General features: G+C 43.6%; 1 protein-coding gene and 1 long non-coding RNA gene across 4 annotated transcripts in view; one reads left to right on the forward strand and one right to left on the reverse strand.

Annotated features, from left to right (window-relative positions):
* The window catches only part of LOC121543569 (testican-1), a 278,401-nt gene that overhangs the window by 250,900 nt on the left and 4,066 nt on the right, over window positions 1-23,435 (forward strand). For all 3 annotated transcript variants that reach the window (XM_041853558.2, XM_041853577.2, XM_041853567.2), the window contains 4 exons: window positions 11,753-11,872; window positions 12,298-12,519; window positions 12,725-12,787; window positions 22,992-23,129. In XM_041853558.2, coding sequence (XP_041709492.2) covers window positions 11,753-11,872; window positions 12,298-12,519; window positions 12,725-12,787; window positions 22,992-23,129 — 543 coding nt within the window. The remainder of the gene's footprint in view (window positions 1-11,752; window positions 11,873-12,297; window positions 12,520-12,724; window positions 12,788-22,991; window positions 23,130-23,435) is intronic.
* Window positions 20,102-22,019, reverse strand: LOC121543585. The gene is made up of 2 exons (XR_005996027.2): window positions 20,928-22,019; window positions 20,102-20,538 (listed from the first exon to the last, which is right to left on the reverse strand). It is a non-coding gene; the product is annotated as an uncharacterized LOC121543585 (long non-coding RNA).

The raw sequence follows: 23,435 nt of genomic DNA on the forward strand, positions 1-23,435 counted from the left end.
GAATGGATTCTCTAGTTCTAGACACTGAGGCTGGAATTCAATTGGATATTCCAGAAATGCAATCTCTCTATGGATGTTTACAGGCGTCTGTATTGGCATGGTCAACACTGTTTCGGCCAAGAGATATCCTAAAAGACAGGCATCTAGCGGACATTTTCATTGGAATTTGATGCAAAGCCTCTCCCGTCCTTCCAATATCGTATTTAAATCCCAAGCGCTGGAGTTGCCAATATAGATTTGGTATGCTTTCTGTGTGCTTCGTTCAGAAGTGTAATCCCATCCTGACTCTACCTATGCGTGTACCATATTCTAGCTGGCAGAGATCCAGGGTTCTGTTACAATCTTTCCTGAAGGTTCCACCCCTGCTCATTAGCCAGTCTGGTCCTCTGTGTGCCGGTGCTGATGGCAGTTAGCCGGACAACGCATTAGCGATCATTAAATGTCTGTGGCCGGACCCTCTGCCAGTGAATTCCATCTGGATCGGATGGCTCAGGGAAAGAAAATCAAATCTGGGGGTGTTTCTTCCCTCTATTCATCTGTCCATCTCTCCCTATCTCTCCATCTGACTTTCTCAGACCCTCGTTAAAAAGTGCCACCTCACCCCTCCTCCTCTCTCTTCCTCCCCTCCATCCTCCCCCATTATCTCTCTCTTTTATGTGGCTGATCAGAGGCCAGGTTGGAAGTCTCATGGTTAGAGCCACCACGCTCTGTCCTAAAACAACCTTTGTTTGGCTAAAATATACTTTTTAAAAACCAGTGTTAGTAAATGATAAAGGGGGACTGAAACTTTGAGATTCAAAGACTTTCCCTTAAAGCGTGTGGTGGTTTGCAGGGCAGGGCCAGGCCAGGCTAAGTGACTGTCTCAGAGCCGCCGGTCACCTTCAGAATAGCCCTGGTTCTCTCTGTCTCTCGCTATGGTTTATTAATGAGGCCAGGGTCTGACAGACGGACGGACCTCCTCATTTAAAATGACCCTGATAAAACAGGGGGCCAGCAGGACAGAGGGTCAGAGGGAGAAATGAGGGGGGGGGGAGAGGGATAAAGAGAAACGTAGAAAGAGCAAGGTATAGAGAGAGATGGGTATCGAGAGAAAGAAAGAGAGGACTAGAGAGGGAGACCGAGAAAGAGGGAGTGTGTGAACCTCTTCCTGTAAGATGTTACAGGTCTGATAAAGTTTCCTGATTCAAAGTGGATAATGAAAACCCCCTTGGAGAGAGAAGAGGTCAGTGGGCTCTGTCTCTTTAAACAGGAATAGTTCTATATTTTTCTCTGTTCATCACAGGCCAGGAGGAAAGGAGGAGAGGAGGAAGATAAGAGAGGAGAAGAGGGAGAGAGCAGAGGAAGAGGTGAAGGAGAGGGAGAGAGGAAAAGAATAGAGGGGAGGAGAGGAAGAGGCAGGTGTCACAGCCTTAGTGGTAATCCACTTCCTGCTAATCACACTGTAGAAATGGTTCCATTAGACCAACAGTCCCCTCTGTCATCTCAGTGTCAGAGAGAACTGCTCATCTCTCACCTTGCACACCCACTATGTATGGCTTTATAGAAACACACACAATATTACACACAGCATGAGACAGAGGGAAACATGGATAGTAGGAGCCAAGCAGGGTTATTGAAGAGCGTATGTTAATATTTTCATGTGAACCTCAACCAGCATGAAAGATGTTGCTCTTTGAGCCTTCTCAATGGGGGCTGCAGTGTAATTGTGTGCGTGTGCATGTTTCCAATATCTTCTCATGGCAATGAGGGGCATGTGGGAGATGTCAGCACAGTGCACTACCACTGTCGATCGATCTGGGTTGGAGAACATGAAAGAGCAGGGGAGCGAGGGAGTGCGTTGGCTGGAGGGGAAAACACACAGCCTATGATCCTGTTTTTGATATTTCACCTGCAAGCCTGATCAATATAGTATCCTGTGTACTGTAGGAGAGGCAGAGAGGCAGGGCCAGGCAGCACTGTTGTTACCCATTTCCTCTTGGGATGCAGACCCACTTATTACACACACACACACACACACACACACACACACACACACACACTTGTACGTTATACACTAGTTTACTCTATCAGCAGTCCACACTCCTCCCTTCCCCCTTCTCCCTCTCCTACATTCCTTCCACTCTCTTCCTCTCTTCATCATTCTTTCTTCCTCACTCCATCCATTCCCACTCCTCTACTTCCTCACACACCCTCTCCATCTCACTATCCTTCTCTCCCCATCATCCCCCTCTCACATTTCTGTACTTCCTCTCTTCTCCTCTCTTTAGTGTTTTCTATTTCTTGCTCCATTCTCCCTCCTCTTCTACCTCTTACTCCTTCTCATCTCCCTCCTCTTCTACCTCTTACTCCTTCTCATCTCCCTCCTCTTCTACCTCTTACTCCTCTTCTCCATCTCCCTCCTCTTCTACCTCTTACTCCTTCTCATCTCCCTCCTCTTCTACCTCTTACTCCTTCTTATCTCCCTCCTCTTCTACCTCTTACTCCTTCTCATCTCCCTCCTCTTCTACCTCTTACTCCTTCTCCATCTCTCTCCTCTTCTACCTCTTACTCCTTCTCATCTCCCTCCTCTTCTACCTCTTACTCCTTCTCATCTCCCTCCTCTTCTACCTCTTACTCCTTTCCATCTCCCTCCTCTTCTACCTCTTACTCCTTTTCCATCTCCCTCCTCTTCTACCTCTTACTCCTTCTCCATCTCTCTCCTCTTCTACCTCTTACTCCTTCTCATCTCCCTCCTCTTCTACCTCTTACTCCTTCTCCATCTCCCTCCTCTTCTACCTCTTACTCCTTCTCATCTCCCTCCTCTTCTACCTCTTACTCCTTCTCATCTCCCTCCTCTTCTACCTCTTACTCCTTCTCATCTCCCTCCTCTTCTACCTCTTACTCCTTCTCCATCTCTCTCCTCTTCTACCTCTTACTCCTTCTCATCTCCCTCCTCTTCTACCTCTTACTCCTTCTCATTTCCCTCCTCTTCTACCTCTTACTCCTTCTCCATCTCCCTCCTCTTCTACCTCTTACTCCTTCTCATCTCCCTCCTCTTCTACCTCTTACTCCTCTCATCTCCCTCCTCTTCTACCTCTTACTCCTTCTCATCTCCCTCCTCTTCTACCTCTTACTCCTTCTCATCTCCCTCCTCTTCTACCTCTTACTCCTTCTCATCTCCCTCTCTATCATTCTCTATTCTCCCCTTTCTGTACTTCATTACCTCCCCCACTGTCATGCTTCCTTTTCCCTGCTCTATCATTTCCTCCCTCATTCCGTTACTCTTCCCTTCCTATAGCTTCATACTCACTCTATCTATCTCCTCCTCGCTGTCCTTCCCTCCCTCTATCTCCTCCCTCCCTCCCTCCCTCCCTCCCTCCCTCCCTCCCTCCCTCCTTCTCCATCTCCCTCCTCTTCTACCTCTTACTCCTTCTCATCTCCCTCCTCTTCTACCTCTTACTCCTTCTCCATCTCCCTCCTCATCTACCTCTTACTCCTTCTCCATCTCTTTCCTCTTCTACCTCTTACTCCTTCTCCATCTCCCTCCTCTTCTACCTCTTACTCCTTCTCCATCTCCCTCCTCTTCTACCTCTTACTCCTTCTCATCTCCCTCTTCTTCTACCTCTTACTCCTTCTCATCTCCCTCCTCTTCTACCTCTTACTCCTTCTCATCTCCCTCCTCTTCTACCTCTTACTCCTTCTCATCTCCCTCCTCTTCTATCTCTTACTCCTTCTCATCTCTCTCCTCTTCTACCTCTTACTCCTTCTCATCTCCCTCCTCTTCTACCTCTTACTCCTTCTCCATCTCCCTCCTCTTCTACCTCTTACTCCTTCTCATCTCCCTCCTCTTCTACCTCTTACTCCTTCTCATCTCCCTCCTCTTCTACCTCTTACTCCTTCTCATCTCCCTCCTCTTCTACCTCTTACTCCTTCTCCATCTCCCTCCTCTTCTACCTCTTACTCCTTCTCCATCTCCCTCCTCTTCTACCTCTTACTCCTTCTCATCTCCCTCCTCTTCTACCTCTTACTCCTTTCCATCTCCCTCCTCTTCTACCTCTTACTCCTTCTCCATCTCTCTCCTCTTCTACCTCTTACTCCTTCTCCATCTCCCTCCTCTTCTACCTCTTACTCCTTCTCATCTCCCTCCTCTTCTACCTCTTACTCCTTCTCCATCTCCCTCCTCTTCTACCTCTTACTCCTTCTCCATCTCCCTCCTCTTCTACCTCTTACTCCTTCTCCATCTCCCTCCTCATCTACCTCTTACTCCTTCTCCATCTCTCTCCTCTTCTACCTCTTACTCCTTCTCATTTCCCTCCTCTTCTACCTCTTACTCCTTCTCATCTCCCTCCTCTTCTACCTCTTACTCCTTCTCATCTCCCTCCTCTTCTACCTCTTACTCCTTCTCATCTCCCTCCTCTTCTACCTCTTACTCCTTCTCATCTCCCTCCTCTTCTACCTCTTACTCCTTTCCATCTCCCTCCTCTTCTACCTCTTACTCCTTCTCCATCTCTCTCCTCTTCTACCTCTTACTCCTTCTCCATCTCCCTCCTCTTCTACCTCTTACTCCTTCTCATCTCCCTCCTCTTCTACCTCTTACTCCTTCTCCATCTCTCTCCTCTTCTACCTCTTACTCCTTCTCCATCTCCCTCCTCTTCTACCTCTTACTCCTCTCATCTCCCTCCTCTTCTACCTCTTACTCCTTCTCATCTCCCTCCTCTTCTACCTCTTACTCCTTCTCCATCTCCCTCCTCTTCTACCTCTTACTCCTTCTCCATCTCCCTCCTCTTCTACCTCTTACTCCTTCTCATCTCCCTCCTCTTCTGCCTCTTACTCCTTCTCATCTCCCTCCTCTTCTACCTCTTACTCCTTTCCATCTCCCTCCTCTTCTACCTCTTACTCCTTCTCCATCTCTCTCCTCTTCTACCTCTTACTCCTTCTCCATCTCCCTCCTCTTCTACCTCTTACTCCTTCTCATCTCCCTCCTCTTCTACCTCTTACTCCTTCTCCATCTCTCTCCTCTTCTACCTCTTACTCCTTCTCCATCTCCCTCCTCTTCTACCTCTTACTCCTCTCATCTCCCTCCTCTTCTACCTCTTACTCCTTCTCATCTCCCTCCTCTTCTACCTCTTACTCCTTCTCCATCTCCCTCCTCTTCTACCTCTTACTCCTTCTCCATCTCCCTCCTCTTCTACCTCTTACTCCTCTCATCTCCCTCCTCTTCTACCTCTTACTCCTTCTCATCTCCCTCCTCTTCTACCTCTTACTCCTTCTCATCTCCCTCCTCTTCTACCTCTTACTCCTTCTCATCTCCCTCTCTATCATTCTCTATTCTCCCCTTTCTGTACTTCATTACCTCCCCCACTGTCATGCTTCCTTTTCCCTGCTCTATCATTTCCTCCCTCATTCCGTTACTCTTCCCTTCCTATAGCTTCATACCCACTCTATCTATCTCCTCCTCGCTGTCCTTCCCTCCCTCTATCTATCTCCTCCCTCCCTCCCTCCCTCCCTCCCTCCCTCCCTCCCTCCCTCCCTCCCTCCCTCCCTCCCTCCCTCCCTCCCTCCCTCCCTCCCTCCCTCCCTCCCTCCCCTCCCTCCCTCAAATTTATCTATCTATCTATCTATCTATCTCCTCCTCGCTCTCCCTCCCTCCCTCCCTCCCTCCCTCCCTCCCTCCCTCCCTCTCCCTCTATCTCCCTTCCTTCCTTCCTTCCTTCCTTCCTTCCTTCCTTCCTTCCTTCCTTCCTTCCTTCCTTCCTTCCTTCCTTCCTTCCTTCCTTCCTTCCTTCCTTCCTTCCTTCCTTCCTTCCTTCCTTCCTTCCTTCCTTCCTTCCTTCCTTCCTTCCTTCCTTCCTTCCCTCTCCTCCCTCCCTCCCTCCCTCCCTCCCCCTCCCTCCATCTATCTATCTATCTATCTATCTATCTATCTATCTATCTATCTATCTATCTATCTATCTATCTATCTATCTATCTATCTATCTATCTATCTATCTATCTATCTATCTATCTATCTATCTATCTATCTATCTATCTATCTATCTATCTATCTATCTATCTATCTATCTATCTATCTATCTATCTATCTATCTATCTATCTATCTATCTATCTATCTATCTATCTATCTATCTATCTATCTATCTATCTATCTATCTATCTATCTATCTATCTATCTATCTATCTATCTATCTATCTATCTATCTATCTATCTATCTATCTATCTATCTATCTATCTATCTATCTATCTATCTATCTATCTATCTATCTATCCCCTCCCTTCCTCTCTTTCTCTCTCCTCATCGCTCTCCTTCCTTCCCTATCTATCTCCTCCTCTCTCTCCAGGCCCATTATTTTGTGTGATGGTGATAGTTTCTCTGTTATGGCCGTCTGCATTGAGGACAACCTGATAACACCTGTGCCCATACAGCCTGCTTAAATCATCTCTGCCTCCCTCTCTTTCTCACACAAGCACACACATGCGCGCACACACACACGCTCTCTCTCTCACACACAGACACATTGTAGTTTCTAGCTGTGGCTGACTCTGTTATCAAGGGGAAGAGAAGGACAGTAGAGAGAGTGTGCTTCAAGTCATAATTCACCCCTAACCTTTCTATGCTACAGGGCTAGAGTCACATGCTGCACGGTGGCCATTCTCTACAGTAGCCATTTTCTAACACACAAGAGTTCACTGTTAGGTTTTACTGCTGAACCTGTTTCTCTACTAGAGACATACAGCCATAATATGTAGTAATGGCTGCGTTGTAACTTCCCCTTCTCACATAACATCTACCTGTATACTACAGTGGAACATAGAAGTAATATCTTTGTTGTAGCTCTGCTTTATAATACTGCCACCACATGTGTAGCCAGCCCTTTGTGTTCTAGTAGGTTGTGTCTGGTCCCAGCGCCACCTGCGATGTCACTAGTGACTGCAGGGCAATGAGCTGCCTGCTGCGCCACCCACCTGAATTACATTTGCCTCTCTTTTAATTTGTTTTCTTCTCTTTTTCACTCCCTCCCTCGTGATTTATTTGTTTTCCTGTAGAAGATGGAAGGGGGAGGGGGGAGGGAGGGAATGAAGTGTTTACAGGTGGTGGCCGCAGCAACAGAAGGTGGATATTTAATCTCACACAGGAAAGAGGGAAGGAGAGAGGAAGAGAGAAAAAGAGGAGAAAGTGAAGGGGTTGAGGGAGAGAGACCGAGAGGGACAGGAAAAGGAGACAGAGACGGAATGGTAACATGTTGGATAAATGGGGTTGAGAGAGAGCGAGAGAGAGAGAGAGAGAGAAAGAAATCCCTGCTCAACATCAATTCGGAATGTGACCCCATGCAGTCTTATTGATTCCTCTGATGTATGTCTTTGTCCCGACTCCCGAGGTAGAGGATGTTTTTGTGTAATCTCTGTTGTGGTGTCGCAGAGGATGTAGTGGAGATTATTTCCTTTTCATGCATGAGAAAAGGCCATTGTGAAGAGTTACATAAAGCAGATGGCAATCTATTTACTGATAACACCCTCCTTCCTCCCTCCTCCACTGGTGCTGCATATTCAACTTGGTTAGACTCACAAGGACTCATAAATACTGAAGCTTTCCATACAGCAACACTCCAATCTCATGGAGTTATGAGAACGATCCATTTGGGTTGTCTGACCCGCCCACTTCGAGCAAGTGCTGCATTTCGGCTTTGAGTGACAGCAGTCACATCCAATCCCTGATGAGCTCACCCATAAAGTGCCCGTGGGTGAGCTGTGTTCTGCCTCAGGGCTCTACGGAATCACTCAGATCTTCAAGGAAAATCACACCAGTTGCAGATTATATCACAGGTCCACCTATATGTTTTTTTACTGTTTAAACACTTTGAGACTTTAGGTCCCTGTGACATCTGTGGGGCTTTCTGATGTGGTTGGGGGGAGTAGACTGAAGCAGTTAGGAGTGCATTTGGCCTGTTTGTTGTGTCTCCTGTGTGTGCGTCTCTGTGGGGTGAGAGCAACCTCACTGTTCTGAGTCTGCTGAAAAAGGACCCGTGGGGCAGGAGGGAGAGGGAGAGGGAGGAGGGGAGGAGGAGAGGGAGGAGGAGAGGGAGAGAGAGAGAGCTCGATCTCTGCGTGGGATCAGGTGTGAGTAACAGGGTCTGGGTGTCCTTGAGAAGGGGCAGAGGCCAGCAGAAGAGAGAAGCTCCACAGGTCAATGTGAGGTTGTGAGATCTATTAAATGGAGCGGGAGCCGAGCGGAGAACAAATATCTCATTTCAGAGAGAGAGAGAGAGAGAGAAAGCAAGGTGAGCGAGAGAGGAGAAAGCCCTGTGGCTGCAACCTATAGCACATGGTATTTGCAGGCCGGGAGAGACAGATAGATGTATGATATTTCTGCCGGAGGACAGATTATATTTGCAGGTGGAGATAGATTATGGTTTGGCTGAGGGGAGATCCTGTCTTTCTCTCCCCTGGTCTGCCTGAAATGAAGAATGCTCCGGAACCTTATCTATCTGCTCCTGCAGAGAGGGTAGAGCTGGGACGATAAACCGGAAATTATCAACACCGACCATACCGACCACTTATCGCAGGCATTTTGCTGATATCATTAATTACAATTACAAGTAGCCTATACTAGATGTGAAGTTTGAAATGAAATAAGTTAACTAATATGGGTGATTGTTAATGGGACAATTGATGGCTACAACCATCAAACTAGTAGTAGTAGTAGTAGTTAAAAAAACTGTGGAAATTAATGTTATAAACGTATCATTCTATTTATCATTATCGCATCAATTCAGGCAATTTGTTGCGATATGGATTTTTGTCAATATCGCCTAGTTCTACGAGAGACACACACACACACATCCTGTCCTGTGTCATTACATTGGAAATAGCACCTCCATCTCCTTTCCCCTCACTCAGGATAGATGTCATCTGTTCAGCTCTCCTTCTGATAGCTGGAGTTGTGCAGTTAATGGAATGCCGTGGCGATTCTATAGGCGTCCCCTACAATTATGGGATTTCTTTGATGCTCTTGTGTACGTGTGTGGGTGTGCACGTGGGTGTGTGAATATGTGTGTGTGTGTATGTGTGTGGGGGGGGGGGGGGTTATAGGTGTGTGATAGACAGACATGCAGGTATAATTCTTGCTTTGTGTGTGTCAGAGCAGATAAGCACAGAGCCTGTGATTTCCCCCCTGCTCTGTTCTGCCGCCCACACACACTCTCTGAGAGACTGCTGAGACACTGTCACACTCCCAGAGACAGAGGATCCCACTGATATGACAACTCCTGTAAAACACACTCACCACACCTAGGCTGCAGGGGTGGAGTATGATACACAGAGAGAGAGAGAGAAAGAGAGAGAGCGAGAGAGAGAGAGGGAGAAGGAGAGGGATATGCTTGGGATCAGGTGTGAGTAATAGGGTATGGGTGTCCATGAGAAGGGGGGAGCCCCATTCCTACCACCTGGTCCTGGGTTAGAGTCTGGCCACCGTGTCCCTGACTAGCCTGGCTGTACACAGACACTGTCATAGTATGTGATTTCATGGCCCAGATGTCTTTGTGGCTACCTGGCACTCCACAGAGGAACTCAGTCCCAGACAAAGCCTTCACACAGAGAGAAATCTTCACTGTTCCATGCTTCAAAAGCCTGGAAGATGGAAGGCGTGTTTGCGTGCGTGGGAGGCATCCAGCTGGAACGCAGCAGATGGAGGAGATACATAAGAGTAGAGTCAATAAAACTGACTGGACACACACTTAAACACACACACACCTAAACACACACACACCTACACACATTGGCACAGTCTCACACACAGAACTGGAGACACGCTCACACGTTCTTCAAAGATGATTGCTTGGGGCAAAGCTTTAGATTATCTATATATTTCCATTGAAAAACAGTTTTCAAAACACTGGCTTAACAATTTACTGCCAGCCACTGTGGAAGTGCTCTCATTCCACCAAGACACGTTTCCTGTTTCACTGAATCACAACCAGACACCCTTAGTGGATGTTGTGTCAAAGTGTGTGCCCATCACAATTCATAGCTGAATAGACTCTCCTTTTGACTAGTACATAATGTAATGTCTTATCACCAGTTATACCGCAGCATTGTTGAATACTCGTTTCTGATTGGCTAGAAGGGCATTCTAGAATGGGCATTAAAACCAGATAACAGGACAATTGGAAAAGATATCGGGACACCTTGCAATCATGAAGCCTACACATGCAGACCGTACTTGCTACAAAGTTACAGAAACTTAAACCAACAACCACACAAACCGAAATAGGATACATTGTAAACGCAGGTCCAACGATGAAAAGCTTTGCTTGCTAGCGAGCCTATTTGCAGGCTCGCTAGCAACACAAACTGTTTGATATGCAATGCGATCTCGTAATGAACAGTGTTGAGTGTCCTGACGAGAAAGCAAACTTTTCTAGCTATGCCAGGCAAAACCGGGCATCATCAGCTCGTTATGGATGTATCCAAATGAATGTCAATAGAAAAGAGCTTAAACAAACACAAATGTAGCTACTTTGCTGTTATTCTGGCTGCAGAGGTTGCGAATGTGTTAGCCGTAGCTATTTGGCTAGCTAACAAGCAAGGGATAAGAACCTTGCCAGCGAGCATGGAAATTGAATATATATAACGAACAACTGGGTTGCGTTATCTTGTTGCATATGCACACGTGCAATCAAACGATGAGCTAGGCTACATGACGAGAGAAGAACGTTGCCAGCCTGCATAGTGATCGAACTAACGACTGGATATAGAACTAATAGACCGAAATTGACTGGGTCGCGTCTCTAGATATAGAACTAGTGGAACGAACGACTGGGTCGCATCTCTAGCAACCCTAAGATGAGAAAGTATGAATTTGCTTATAAAAAATGTAATATTAATGTTGTTGTTTTTTTTTGGGGGGGGGGTAAATGTGTGCTTTAGTATTGTTTTCTTTGGCAACTATGGTATAAGAGGGATAAACGTCTCCGTTCTGTATATTACCTTGGAAAAATGAACTCTGCAAAGGGACTCGGCACCGCGTTCGTCCCACTGCGTCGTCCATTATTTCCAAGTTAATGTACAGAACGTCGGCGTTTATCCCTTACTTGTTTGTCCCTGGGTTGAGGTAAGCGCTATATGTGTCAGGTAATGTTCTGTCTGTTTAGATGTAGCCAGGCAAGAGAACGCTAGCTTGAGAAGGCGACTGGAATGTTCATAGTCTTCAGCCTTCTGGAATATTAATGCATTCTCTATCTCACTGTCTGACATGCCAAGGATGATGGCTTTTGATTGGCTTGCTCGGTATGAGGTGAGGAATTTAACCCGATTTATTATGAAACTGTCAATTAGTTCTTATTTTAGAGGCCATGTCAATCATGTGGACACAGACACACACACACACGCAGGCGCGCGCGCGCACACACACACACACACACAGATCCTGAGAGAAAGTCAGTTCTTGTTAATTGGCTGGAAGACCTTGTCAGTGGCCAGGCTGTGGATGAGAGAGTGGTTTTCCACAGCAGTCAAATAGATGGCTCTGTATCGACCGTGTCAGATAGGATGGGAGAGGAAACAAGGATTTGAATAAAAAATAAAGCTCTGACAAAGGTCAATACGTAAAGCTTATTAAAGAGCAGTGATACTAGCATCTTATTCATCTGTTACCATGCATCTGAAACAAAGATAGCTCAGATGTGCGAGTGCCTTTTTTAATATAAAAAAAATGAGTGCAAGATTTCCCTGCCTCCCTGCTAACCCGGGTGTGTTTGTGTCTGTCTCTGTGTGTTTAGTCTGTAGTGATGGGGACCTGCATAACCTAGCATCCAGACTGAAGGACTGGTTCGGAGTTCTCCACCTCGATGCCAACCGAGACCTCAAAACCTCTGCCAACTCTGATTCAGCGGCAGGACGTGAGTCACACCATTATCTGTGTGTCTGTGTGTGTATATCTGATTTTTTTGGCCGTTTTGAAATGGCAATGCCATTTGAAAGTCCATTGCTCTTTTCAGTTCTCGTGAGGACTGTAGATGATGAGGACAGTGCTCCTCTGTGCTCAACTAAAAGTCAACATGTCTCTACACTCACACTTCAACAAACTCTCTCAAACTAACTCACCCTCAGTCTCCAAGCACTTTACACTTTACTAAGTTTTAGACTGAAAAGGTCAAACACAAGCACCCCCTCAAATACAAATATGAGACACTACGAGACACCACAACACACACACATACAAACGTCTTCCAACACCCCTAACCCCCACACTCACACAATTCTCTCTACCCCCCTCCCTCCCCACACACACATCTCGCTAACATCCCTCTCTCCCGTCCCCCAGGTTTTGACACCAGCATCCTGCCCATCTGTAAGGACTCTCTGGGTTGGATGTTCAACAAGCTGGACATGAACTACGACCTCCTGCTGGACCAATCAGAGCTCAGTGCCATCTACCTGGACAAGTATGAGCTGTGTATGAAGCCCCTGTTCAACTCCTGCGACTCCTTCAAGGACGGGAAACTGTCCAACAACGAGTGGTGCTTCTGCTTCCAGAAACCTGACGGTGAGAGAGATGGAGGGGGTGATGGAGGATGGGGTGGAGAAGGGAGGGAGCGTTTTCAAGTAAAGGTGAAGAGGGACAAAAAGCACAAAAAAAAGAAAGAAAGAGAGGGGTGTTTGTTGGTGATGGAAAAAGGAACGTTTGCCCATTTGAACCTGTTCTGTATGTAACTATGTGTGTTTGTGTGTGTGTGTGTGTTCTGCTCCAGGTCTGCCCTGCCAGAATGAGATGAACAGGATTCAGACTCAGGGTCGACGGAAGAGTCTCATAGGTCAGTCTGCTGGAGTGACAGCTGTCAATCAATAGTTTTTCGTGGGATGTTGGTTATTGTGCACCGTATATGGAAATTCCGATACATATTTAGGCGCAAAACATTACCCAGCTGCCAAAAACAATAGCGCACAGACACACACACACACCCACGCCCCTAACCCCTTCAAACCCTCAGCCAAGCGGTCATCAATAATCGTGCATAATAATGTTAGAACTCACAAAAAACCACAGTTTGAGAAATGGCCTTTGACTGGGTCACATAGATGAAAAAGGAGGGTAACGGGTTTGTGTGTGGTGTGTGTGTGTGTGTGTGTATGTGGCGCGCACGTGCGCGCATGAGTGCTGTTATTGAAAGTGACTTGTCCCCTTTAAGCAGGATGTATGGCTGCTGTCTCAGTTTAGGCAATAGTAATTGATTGTTTGCCTCAGCCTCTGCACACACAATAACCTACAAAGCCATGGCCATGAGCACGTTGGAGATGTGAGTTTTAGTACATTTGATTTTATTACTGGATTGTTTAGAAATGTATTTTTTATTCTTTATTTTACTCATCCCAACTCTGTCAATCCAGTAGCATAGCCAGACATTTGTTGGTGGGTGGGCCTGCAGAAATTTGAGTGGGATGAAATTGAAGCATTCAAATCATCATTGAATTATAGGTTACCTCACTCTTACTACCACGTTACTTGATCGCACACACAAAACATTTAACACCTGATTTCAAGCAGTCATTTATTTACAATGTAAATTCATGGCTTTTGCATTTCACAAGTGACTCACAGCCTACTCAACACACACACACAATAAACCATAGGCTATATATAGAACTAGAAACATAATGCCATGACATTGCACAGTTCGCAATAGGCTCAGCAGCCTCTGTTTTACTGGATCCCATCCAAGATATCGGCAGAACTAATTGCAGTGCACACATAGACCTATATACTGAGCAAAAATATAAACGCATTAAGTAAAGTTTTGGTCCCATGTTTCATAAGCTGAAATAAAAGATCCCCGAGATTTTCCATACACACACAAAAAGCCTATTTCTCTCAAATGTTGTGCACAAATTGGTTTACATCCCTGTTAGTGAGCATTTCTCCTTTGCCAAGATAATCCATCCACCTGACAGGTATAGCATACCAAGAAGCAGATTAAACAGTATGGTCACTACACAGGTGCACCTTGTGCTGGGGTAAATAAAATGTGCAGTTTTGTCACAACACAATGCCACAGATGTCTCAAGTTTTGAGGGAGCGTGCAATTTGCATGCTGACTGCAGGAATGTCCACCAGAGCTGTTGCCAGAGAATTGAATGTTCATTTCTCTACCATAAGCCTCCTTCAAGGTCGTTTTAGAGAATTTGGCAGTACGTCCAACCGGCCTCACAACTGCAGAACACATGTAACCATGCCAGCCCAGGACCTCTACATCCGGTTTCTTCACCTGCGGAATCGTCTGAGACCACAGACAGCTGATGAAACTGTGGGTTTGCACAACCAAAGGATTTCTGCACAAACTATCAGAAACCGTCTCAGGGAAGCTCATCTGCATGCTCGTCGTCCTCACCAGGGTCTTGACCTGACTGCAGTTCGGCGTCGTAACCGACTTCAGTGGGCAAATGCTCACCTTCGATGGCCATTGGCATGCTGGAGAAATGTGCTCTTCACGGATGAATCCCGGTTTCAACTGTACCGGGCAGATGGCAGTCAGCGTGTATGGCATCGTGTGGTCAAGCGGTTTGCTGATGTCAATGTTGTGAACAGAGTGCCCCATGGTGGCGGTGGGGTTATGGTATGACCAGGCATAAGCTATGGACAACGTACACAATTGCATTTTATTGATGGCAATTTGAATGCACAGAGATACCGTGACAAGGCCCATTGTTGTGCTATTCACCAGCCGCCATCACCTCATGTTTCAGCACGATAATGCACGGCCCCATGTCGCAAGGATCTGTACACAATTCCTGGAAGCTGAAAATGTACGAGTTCTTCCATGGCCTGCATACTCACCAGACATGTCACCCATTGAGCATGTTTGGGATGCTCTGGATCGACGTGTACGACAGCGTGTTCCAGTTCCCGCCAAATTATCCAGCAACTTCGCACAGCCATTGAAGAGGAGTGGGATGACATTCCACAGGCCACAATCAACGGCCTGATCAACTCTATGCGAAGGAGATGTCTCGCTGCATGAGGCAAATGGTGGTCACACCAGATACTGACTGGTTTTCTGATCCACGGCCCTACCTTTTTTGTTTACGTATCTGTGACCAACATACGCAATATCTGTATTCCCAGTCATGTGAAATTCATCGATTAGGGCCTAATGAATTTCAATTGACTGATTTCCTTATATGAACTGTAACTCTGTAAAATCGTTGAAATTGTTGCACATTGCGTTTATATTTTTGTTCAGTGTAGATGTAAACTTAAAGACAAGATTACATTGAGAATAGTCTGTGTGACAATATTATTAATAGCCTGCATTCGTTGTCAAATTATGAATGATGAACAGCATGTGTATTTGAGGCAGGAAACGGAGCCATGTTGTTGTTGTTTTTTGCCAAAATGCAACTTTTTTCAAATCTTCATATAAAGTACCATGCAGTTTATTTTATTTTATTAGATAGAAGAGAGTCTCAGGTTTATAATACACATACAGTTGCCAAACAATTCCAAAAAAATATCATAAGGGCATTGTTTCAAAATATACCTTTTTTTAAATCACAGTTTCACCGGTGTGATCAATTTGAGAAAAATATATTTTCTATTTCATTCTGTTATATTCCATTATCTTACAACTATAAAAGCTATATAGTTGTGTTGACTGTGATTAAGGCACTGGATTATGAGCTCTCTTGTTTTGAACAAATGAACAAATTAAATAGGCAGTGTCATGGTCTATATACAGTTGAAGTTGGAAGTTTACATACACCTTAGCCAAATACATTTAAACTCTGTTTTTCACAATTCCTGACATTTAATCCTATTAATAATCCCCTGTTTTAGGTCAGTTAGGAACACCACTTTATTTTAAGAATGTGAAATGTCAGAATAATAGTAGAGAGAATGATTTATTTCAGCTTTTATTTCTTTCATCACATTCCCAGTGAGTCAGAAGTTTACATACACTCAATTAGTATTTGGTAGCATTGCCTTTAAATTGTTTAACTTGGGTCAAACATTTCGGCTAGCCTTCCACAAGCTTCCCACAATAAGTTGGGGGAATTTTTGCCCATTCCTCCTGTCAGAGCTGGGGTAACTGAGTCAGGTTTGTAGGCCTCCTTGCTTGCACACACCTTTTCAGTTCTGCCGACACATTTTCTATATGATTGAGATCAGGGCTTTGTGATGGCCACTCCAATACCTTGACTTTGTTGTCCTTAAGCCATTTTGCCACAACTTTGGAAGTATGCTTGAGGTCATTGTCCATTTGGAAGACCCATTTGCGACCAAGCTTTAACTTCCTGACTGATGTCTTGAGATGTTGCTTCAATATATCCACATAATTTTCCTTCCTCATGATGCCATCAATTTTGTGAAGTGCACCAGTCCCTCCTGCAGAAAACCTTTCAGGTTATATCGATATAGGACTCGTTTTACAGTGGATATAGATACTTTTGTACCTGTTTCCTCCAGAATCTTCACAAGGTCCTTTGCTGTTGTTCTGGGATTGATTTGCACTTTTCGCACCAACGTACTTTAATCTCTAGGAGACAGAACGCGTCTCCTTCCTGAGCGGTATGATGGCTGCGTGGTCTCATGGTGTTTATACTTGCGTTCTATTGTTTGTACAGATGAATGTGGTACCTTCAGGCGTTTGGAAATTGCTCCCAAGGATGAACCAGACTTGTGGATGTCTACAAAAAAATGTCTGAGGTCTTGGCTGATTTCTTTTGATTTTCCCATGATGTCAAGCAAAGAGGCACTGAGTTTGAAGGTAGGCCTTGAAATACATCCACAGGTACACCTCCAATTGACTCAAATTATGTCAATTAGCCTATCAGAAGCTTCTAAAGCCATGACATCATTTTCTGGAATTTTCCAAGCTGTTTAAAGGCACAGTCAACTTAGTGTACGTAAACTTCTGACCCACTGGAATTGTGATACAGTGGATTATTAGTGAAATAATCTGTCTGTAAACAATTGTTGGGAAAATTACTTGTGTCATGCACAAAGTAGATAGTAGATAGTCGTAACCGACTTGCAAAAACTATAGTTTGTTAACAAGAAATGTGTGGAGTGGTTGAAAAACAAGTTTTAATGACTCCAACCTAAGTGTATGTAAACTTCCGACTTCAACTGTAGCATATAGCCATAGAAGCACAGTGATTTATGCCTCAATACGTAATAAATCCGTAATAAATGCCTTTAATACACCACCACAAAGAAATCGATAATTTTGTTTAAGCAGGCCTTAAGAAACATTATGGTGTCACATAGCTTTTTTATTTATTTTTATGTAGCTGCGAGTAGCTAAATGTAGCAATGAGTGAGGTTCACAGGATGCCAGAAAGGACATAAGATCAGTTGGATAACAAAGCAAGCACTCTATCATGTAGGAACTATCTTCCATCATGTGCAATCAGTTCAATCATGACCATGTTTATCTCTCAATACCACAAGGTTGACGCAAGTTAAGTTTTGTTTAGAGCTGTAGGTTGGTTATCTTTGAATACAGGTAATCATTCTTAATGTCATTACTTAATGTATTGAGTTTATATACCAATTATGGGGTCAATCTGACTAATGTTAAAATTTGTGAAATATTTTCAGTGTTATTTTCACAATATTTCACATTGTTCGTCTGCATAATTAAATCGAACATTATTTTGCATGAGACAAAGTCCACTTGATCAATAGTTATTGCTCTAGTATCCTATGGTGCCACTGGTGCCAATGACATATATTTTGCCACCAACTGGTCTGGTGCAGCCATCTAAGGTAGCACTGTTCCAAAGACCGCATTGAGGCCCAGCAATATGTGGAGGCCAATCAGATCAGATTTCTTTGCATTATATTAGGCCTACTCGCTCTTACACTAAACAAAGGTAATGTAAATAATAACAGTAGGCTACAATGTACAGTACAATAAAGCAGTACAATATACAGTTCAGTGAAAGAAAATTGAACATAGGCCTACCATTGTTGTCAGACTCACAGCACAAGATAACGGGGCTTGGTGTTGAACATTGAAATGATATCATCATAATCCAATGACTCAGTCAGTTGTCTTTCAAAGGAGAGCAGTGACAAATTGTTCAGGCGGCCTGTGAGCATGGATAATTTACAGTGTAGAATAGATGTTATACAGTGCAGCTGGTGATAGGCAGAGTGGTGATGGCTCTAAGAAGCCTGTTCATGTTCGGGAAAATGTATTTGGAACAGGTGTCAAGCACCTCGATGAGCGATGGATAGGACTAACTCTCATGTACCTTCCGTTTAAGCTGCTGTACAAAAACAATTCCATAGAAATGCCATCATGGGTACTGGATGGCTGTATCGCTGTCATTTGACCAAATGAGTCTGATTGGGGCAGGCTGGCAGCTACGGCCTTCTTCATTATCCTGTATGAAATCGACTGTTGAGTTCCATAAATTGTATATCCAATATCTTGTTCCATATTGCCTGTAAATCCAGTTGCTCCTAATGGGGGCTGCTTTCCCCACTGTATATGTAACATGCGAGTCCACAAACCTTGCTGGCAGTCTTCTGTTTCAGGAACTGGTAACATCCCAGTTGTGGATATCATTTTTGACCATCAAATCATCTGTAAGCTTAATGATTTTATCGAAATCACCTTTAGAGTTGTCTCTGAATGAACTGAAACTGTCTTTAAGTTTCGATGCAATCAACAATTGATATAGAGTGGGAATGTAGGCCATTTGTGGTGAAATTACTGATACTGTATGCATGTCAATCTCTCCTGGCTCAAAGTAGAGGAGAGATTGACTGCATCACTACTTGTCTTTGTGAGAGGTATTGATGTGTTGAAAGGACCGAACTGTCTGTTCATACAGCTAACACACAGCTCAGACACCCATATATACCCCACAAAAAAAAAAAAAAAAGACATGCCACCAGGGGTCTCTTCACAGTGTTCAAGTCCAGAACAGACTCTGGGAAATGCACAGTACTACATATAGACATGACTACATGGAACTCTCTTCCACATCAAGTAACTCAAGCGAGCAGTAAAATCAGATTTTTAAAAATGGATAAAACAACACCTCACGGCACAACGTAGACTGTGAAGAGACACACGCACAAACACACGTGGTATTGTGGATTTTATATCGATCCCATTTGGGTCCCGCTTTAAATGACGTTCAGCTTATAAAGGCTTCATAAAGCCTTCATAATGTCTTCATAAGCACTACATAAATGTGTTACAAAGTATCTATAACCATATGTCATGCTTTATAAAGGGCTCATAAATGTGGCATAACTGTGTGACATAATCACCCATGTTAAATGTGACATAACCCAGTAGGTCGAATATGATATTAACATGTGCTTTATAATAGGTGACATGTTGGGTTGAAAGATTGGAATACGCTCTGAAGTGATGTCATGTTAGTCACATTACACCTAATCTCGTTCCCAGACACTTCCACCCAAATGTGCGGAAGGTCTGGTAGATCAACGCATCAAACTTGACCTTGATTAGTTAGGGTTAGGTTTAAAATAATATTTTAAGAAGATAAATTGTGGAAATAGGCAGGGTTTAGCCATAAGTATGACTTTTTTACTGTGTTAATTAGTGACGATGACAAATACTTTACTTAGTAAGGTCACTCCTATATAATTATATGGTCACTCCCACAAAGGCCAACTTTGAATGGTTGATATCCCAGGCTTATATGTGCTGAGTGTGCAATAGCCTGGGGACGACTTTACACCAAGAAACACTTACCTTGATTAAAGGCCCCCAACCTGAAGAAATTGAAAGTGGCTTTCTTCTGGATCCAAGTTACATGTTCCTCAGTACACAAACAAGCAGACAACAAAAATTAGCCATACCGCGCGGTGTTGGGCCCATCAGGTATTTGACACATTCACCGACTCCCCCGCTGAAAGATCAGCCACAAAATGTTGGCACCATTGTAACAGGTTGTAATCAAGCCCTGGTCCCAGCATGGGAACAGAAGAGGAACACCTGGTGTGGTGGTCTCAGGTTGGACTACTCCAAATCATCTAGGCTCTGACACACATACACAAGCTTTGCAGGTCCATCAACCCATTGAAATACCTCTCACACCCTACAGTAACCTGTGGATCATGAGAGAATAATCATAAATCAGCAGAACGTTAATAACCTATTTATTGACACTTTATGTAGTATCCTGTAATACTTAATTTGAAGTGAGACACCTTCAGTCATTCATAACACATCCATAAATGCATTGTATCATATGACGCTGTACTTACTATAAAGTCAGACACCTTTGGTCATTCATAACACATATATAAAAGCTAAATGATGTAAACACAAATGTATTAACACTTAGGGAATTATCCCTAACAGCTAAAGCAAATAAACATTAAAGACATGTTTAAACCATACATTTCCTTTCACTTGTACATTTTTAAAACAATACAAATACATTGTTTCAAAAAGTCCAGCAATGCAATTACATTGAAGATTGCACAGGGCTGTAAATAGTGTAGCTTGTCCATGAGTTGGTGGACGAATGGTTCTTGCCTCTCTGCCTGCTGGAGGTACTGCATGTTGGTTCCAACCTTAAAAGTAACAAAGAAAGTAAGCAGGGCTGTTAGGAAATGTCTTTGTCACACTGTCTGGATAAGGGCAATTCTGTGCTGCACCAGAAACTCTAAATGGGGAGATGGGGAAACTCCATTAGATTCATATTATTATATTCATTTACATTACATTTTACATTTTCCTCTGTCATTTACAAATCTCATGACTTGACTTTGAGACGTGGCTGTATCTAAGGGGATTTTTATTTAGCTGAGGCCGCTAGCTTGGAAAATTTCAGCTATCTAGCAATTGCTGTGAAGTCACCGAAATTATTTGAAATAACAACTGAGGTAGCTACAGTATGTAATCTAACTCAACACAACTACTACAAACTAATTTAAATTACAATAAATAAAGGTTAACTTACTTGTTTTTCGCTGTCCGGTGGCACCACAATTGGGCATTTGATTTGCGAACTCATCACATGATCAGCATCTTGTCATCGACACTAAAAAAGTACTTCCAGGTCACGGAATTTCTGAAATTTCCAAAATAAAAGTCCACCACATAATAGTATAAAAGTGTCAACAACCTGTATTTATTAATGATATGAAAAATAATTGTCTAAACATTAACAATGATTCATATTTGTTCAAGTGCCATTTGCATTAAATGTGGGTTTTAAAACATGTTCCAAGGTCATATAAATGCTCCCAATGCGAATCACTGTATATGTAATACATATTGGCTTATAGAGCAAAAACTGTTTTGGGTGCCACAGTAAAATTATTGTAGAGAGTTCTCAGTAAGGTCTGTAGAATGTATATATGGTGTCATTTCATGGGGCTCTGAATAATACGAATGTTGCTGGCCTTTTACTCCAGCCATTCCATCATCACGTGCGATTACTGTGCTACAGAAAACCCTCAAGCCAAACAACAGCCAGGGCATGCACACTGAATTAAAGGGCAACTACACTCAAGCATCTAAGTTTCTTTGATTTTTCACAGACCTCAAAAGTCATCTCCTGAAGTGGTTTAAGCATTGTTGTGAACACAGAAAATGAAATGTTGTTTTTCTATTAAAAAAGAGTGAAAAAATAAGAAACAAAACTGAGAAAATTGATTTTGGGTGAAGGCAAAACATTTAAACAGATTTTAAAAGGCCTCACCAATGTAATTTGGGGAAAGTTGAGGTCAGGTCCAATATTGACTATGCACCCAAGAGGGAAAGAAGTTGGGTCATCCTAGAAATGTTTAATAGTAATATAATATATAACATTTAGCAGCCGCTTTTATCCAAAGCAACTTACAGCCATGATTTAATAAATTTTTACGTATGGGTGGTCCTAGGAATCGAATCCACTATTCTGGCGTTGCAATGCTCTACCAAGATGCATGACAGGGTTATAAATGCTTTGAGAAGCCTCATTTTAAAATGACTTATAAGGCCTTTATTAAGCAGTGCTTATGTCACCCTTTATAAAGCACAGGTTTATGTCATATATGACATAGTGGGTTATGTCACACAGTTATGCCACATTTATGAACCCTTTATAAAGCATGACATACAGTTATAGATGATTTGTAACACATTTATGTATTGTTTATGAAGGCATTTGAAGGCTTTATGAAACCTTTATAAGCTGCATGTAATTTAAAGCGGGACCTAAATGGGGTCATAATAGCATAATAATGTAGTAATGTCTTGTATGATGTATTGTGTAATTTATAATGCAGGCTGTTGTTGTGTTTTGCTGTGATGTAATTGTTTTAACCCTGTTTGGACCCAAGGAAGCGCTGCCTTGGCAGCAGCTAATGGGGATCCAAATAAATATTAAAATATAAATATAAAATAACTTCGCAAATGCTCCAAAGTTATTTTCTTTATGAGGTCTCTTGAGACATTTTTTACAGTGAGCTTTGTTTGGCCATTTTACTTGTTTTGTTAGCCAAGTTGGCTAGTGAGTTTTAGCTAGCAAGCTAGCTAGCTAACAGTGAGTAGCCTACACAGTGTAGCCTAGCCTACACAGTGATAACTACTGTTTACTGCAGATGGTATCAGTGTGGAATGATACGTGCCAGAACCTGCCCATTATTTTGAAATTGCATGACTTGGACTGAAATAGGTGCCGGTACTCATTTTGGGTGCCGTTTCTCTTTATATTTAGGTGCAGGAACTCCTCAATACTTTTGAGCTAATATTCTATAGGAAGTGCAGGGACTCAAGCAGAATAACATTGGAGGTGCCGGTACGCAGTTCCCGTGAGCTACTGCCCAAGTCAAGTACTGTGTTTAGGTTAAAAAAAAACTAAGAATATCCAGTTTGGAACACTGACAAGGAGAGAATGATAATACTGACTAACTCAATCTGATTGGGTGGGCCTGGGCCCAACCAGACCCATCCGTGCCTACACGCCTGTGTCAATCTCTTTATCTCTGACAATCTCTCTCTCTCTCCCTCACAACAACCTCTCCCTCCCTCTCTCTAGGGGCCTATATTCCACGCTGTTCTGAGGAGGGTTACTTTAAGCCAACCCAGTGTCATGGCAATACTGGACAGTGTTGGTGTGTGGACAAATACGGCAACGAGATCGCCGGCTCCAGAAAACAGGGCAACCCCACCTGTGGTAAGGCCCATCAGTCAACACACACACACACACACAAACACACACACACAACACACAATCATGTACACAAGCACATATAACCAATATTCGTACTCTATGCACCAGAGCTGGCTTCAAATACTATTGTGAGTCATTCCAAATACTTTATCTGTGTTTGATTGAGCTTGCCTGGCTTAATGGACCAATAGAATAGCACCAAAACTGCAGATCTCGCCGATTTGGCATTCCAGGCAGGCTAGAGCAAACGCTCAAAGTATTTTAAAGATTTCACATAGTATTTGAACCCGACATAACATTTCTAACACT

This window comes from Coregonus clupeaformis, chromosome 3 (genome assembly GCF_020615455.1).
Source record: "Coregonus clupeaformis isolate EN_2021a chromosome 3, ASM2061545v1, whole genome shotgun sequence".
In the NCBI taxonomy this organism is placed as follows: Eukaryota; Metazoa; Chordata; class Actinopteri; order Salmoniformes; family Salmonidae; genus Coregonus; species Coregonus clupeaformis.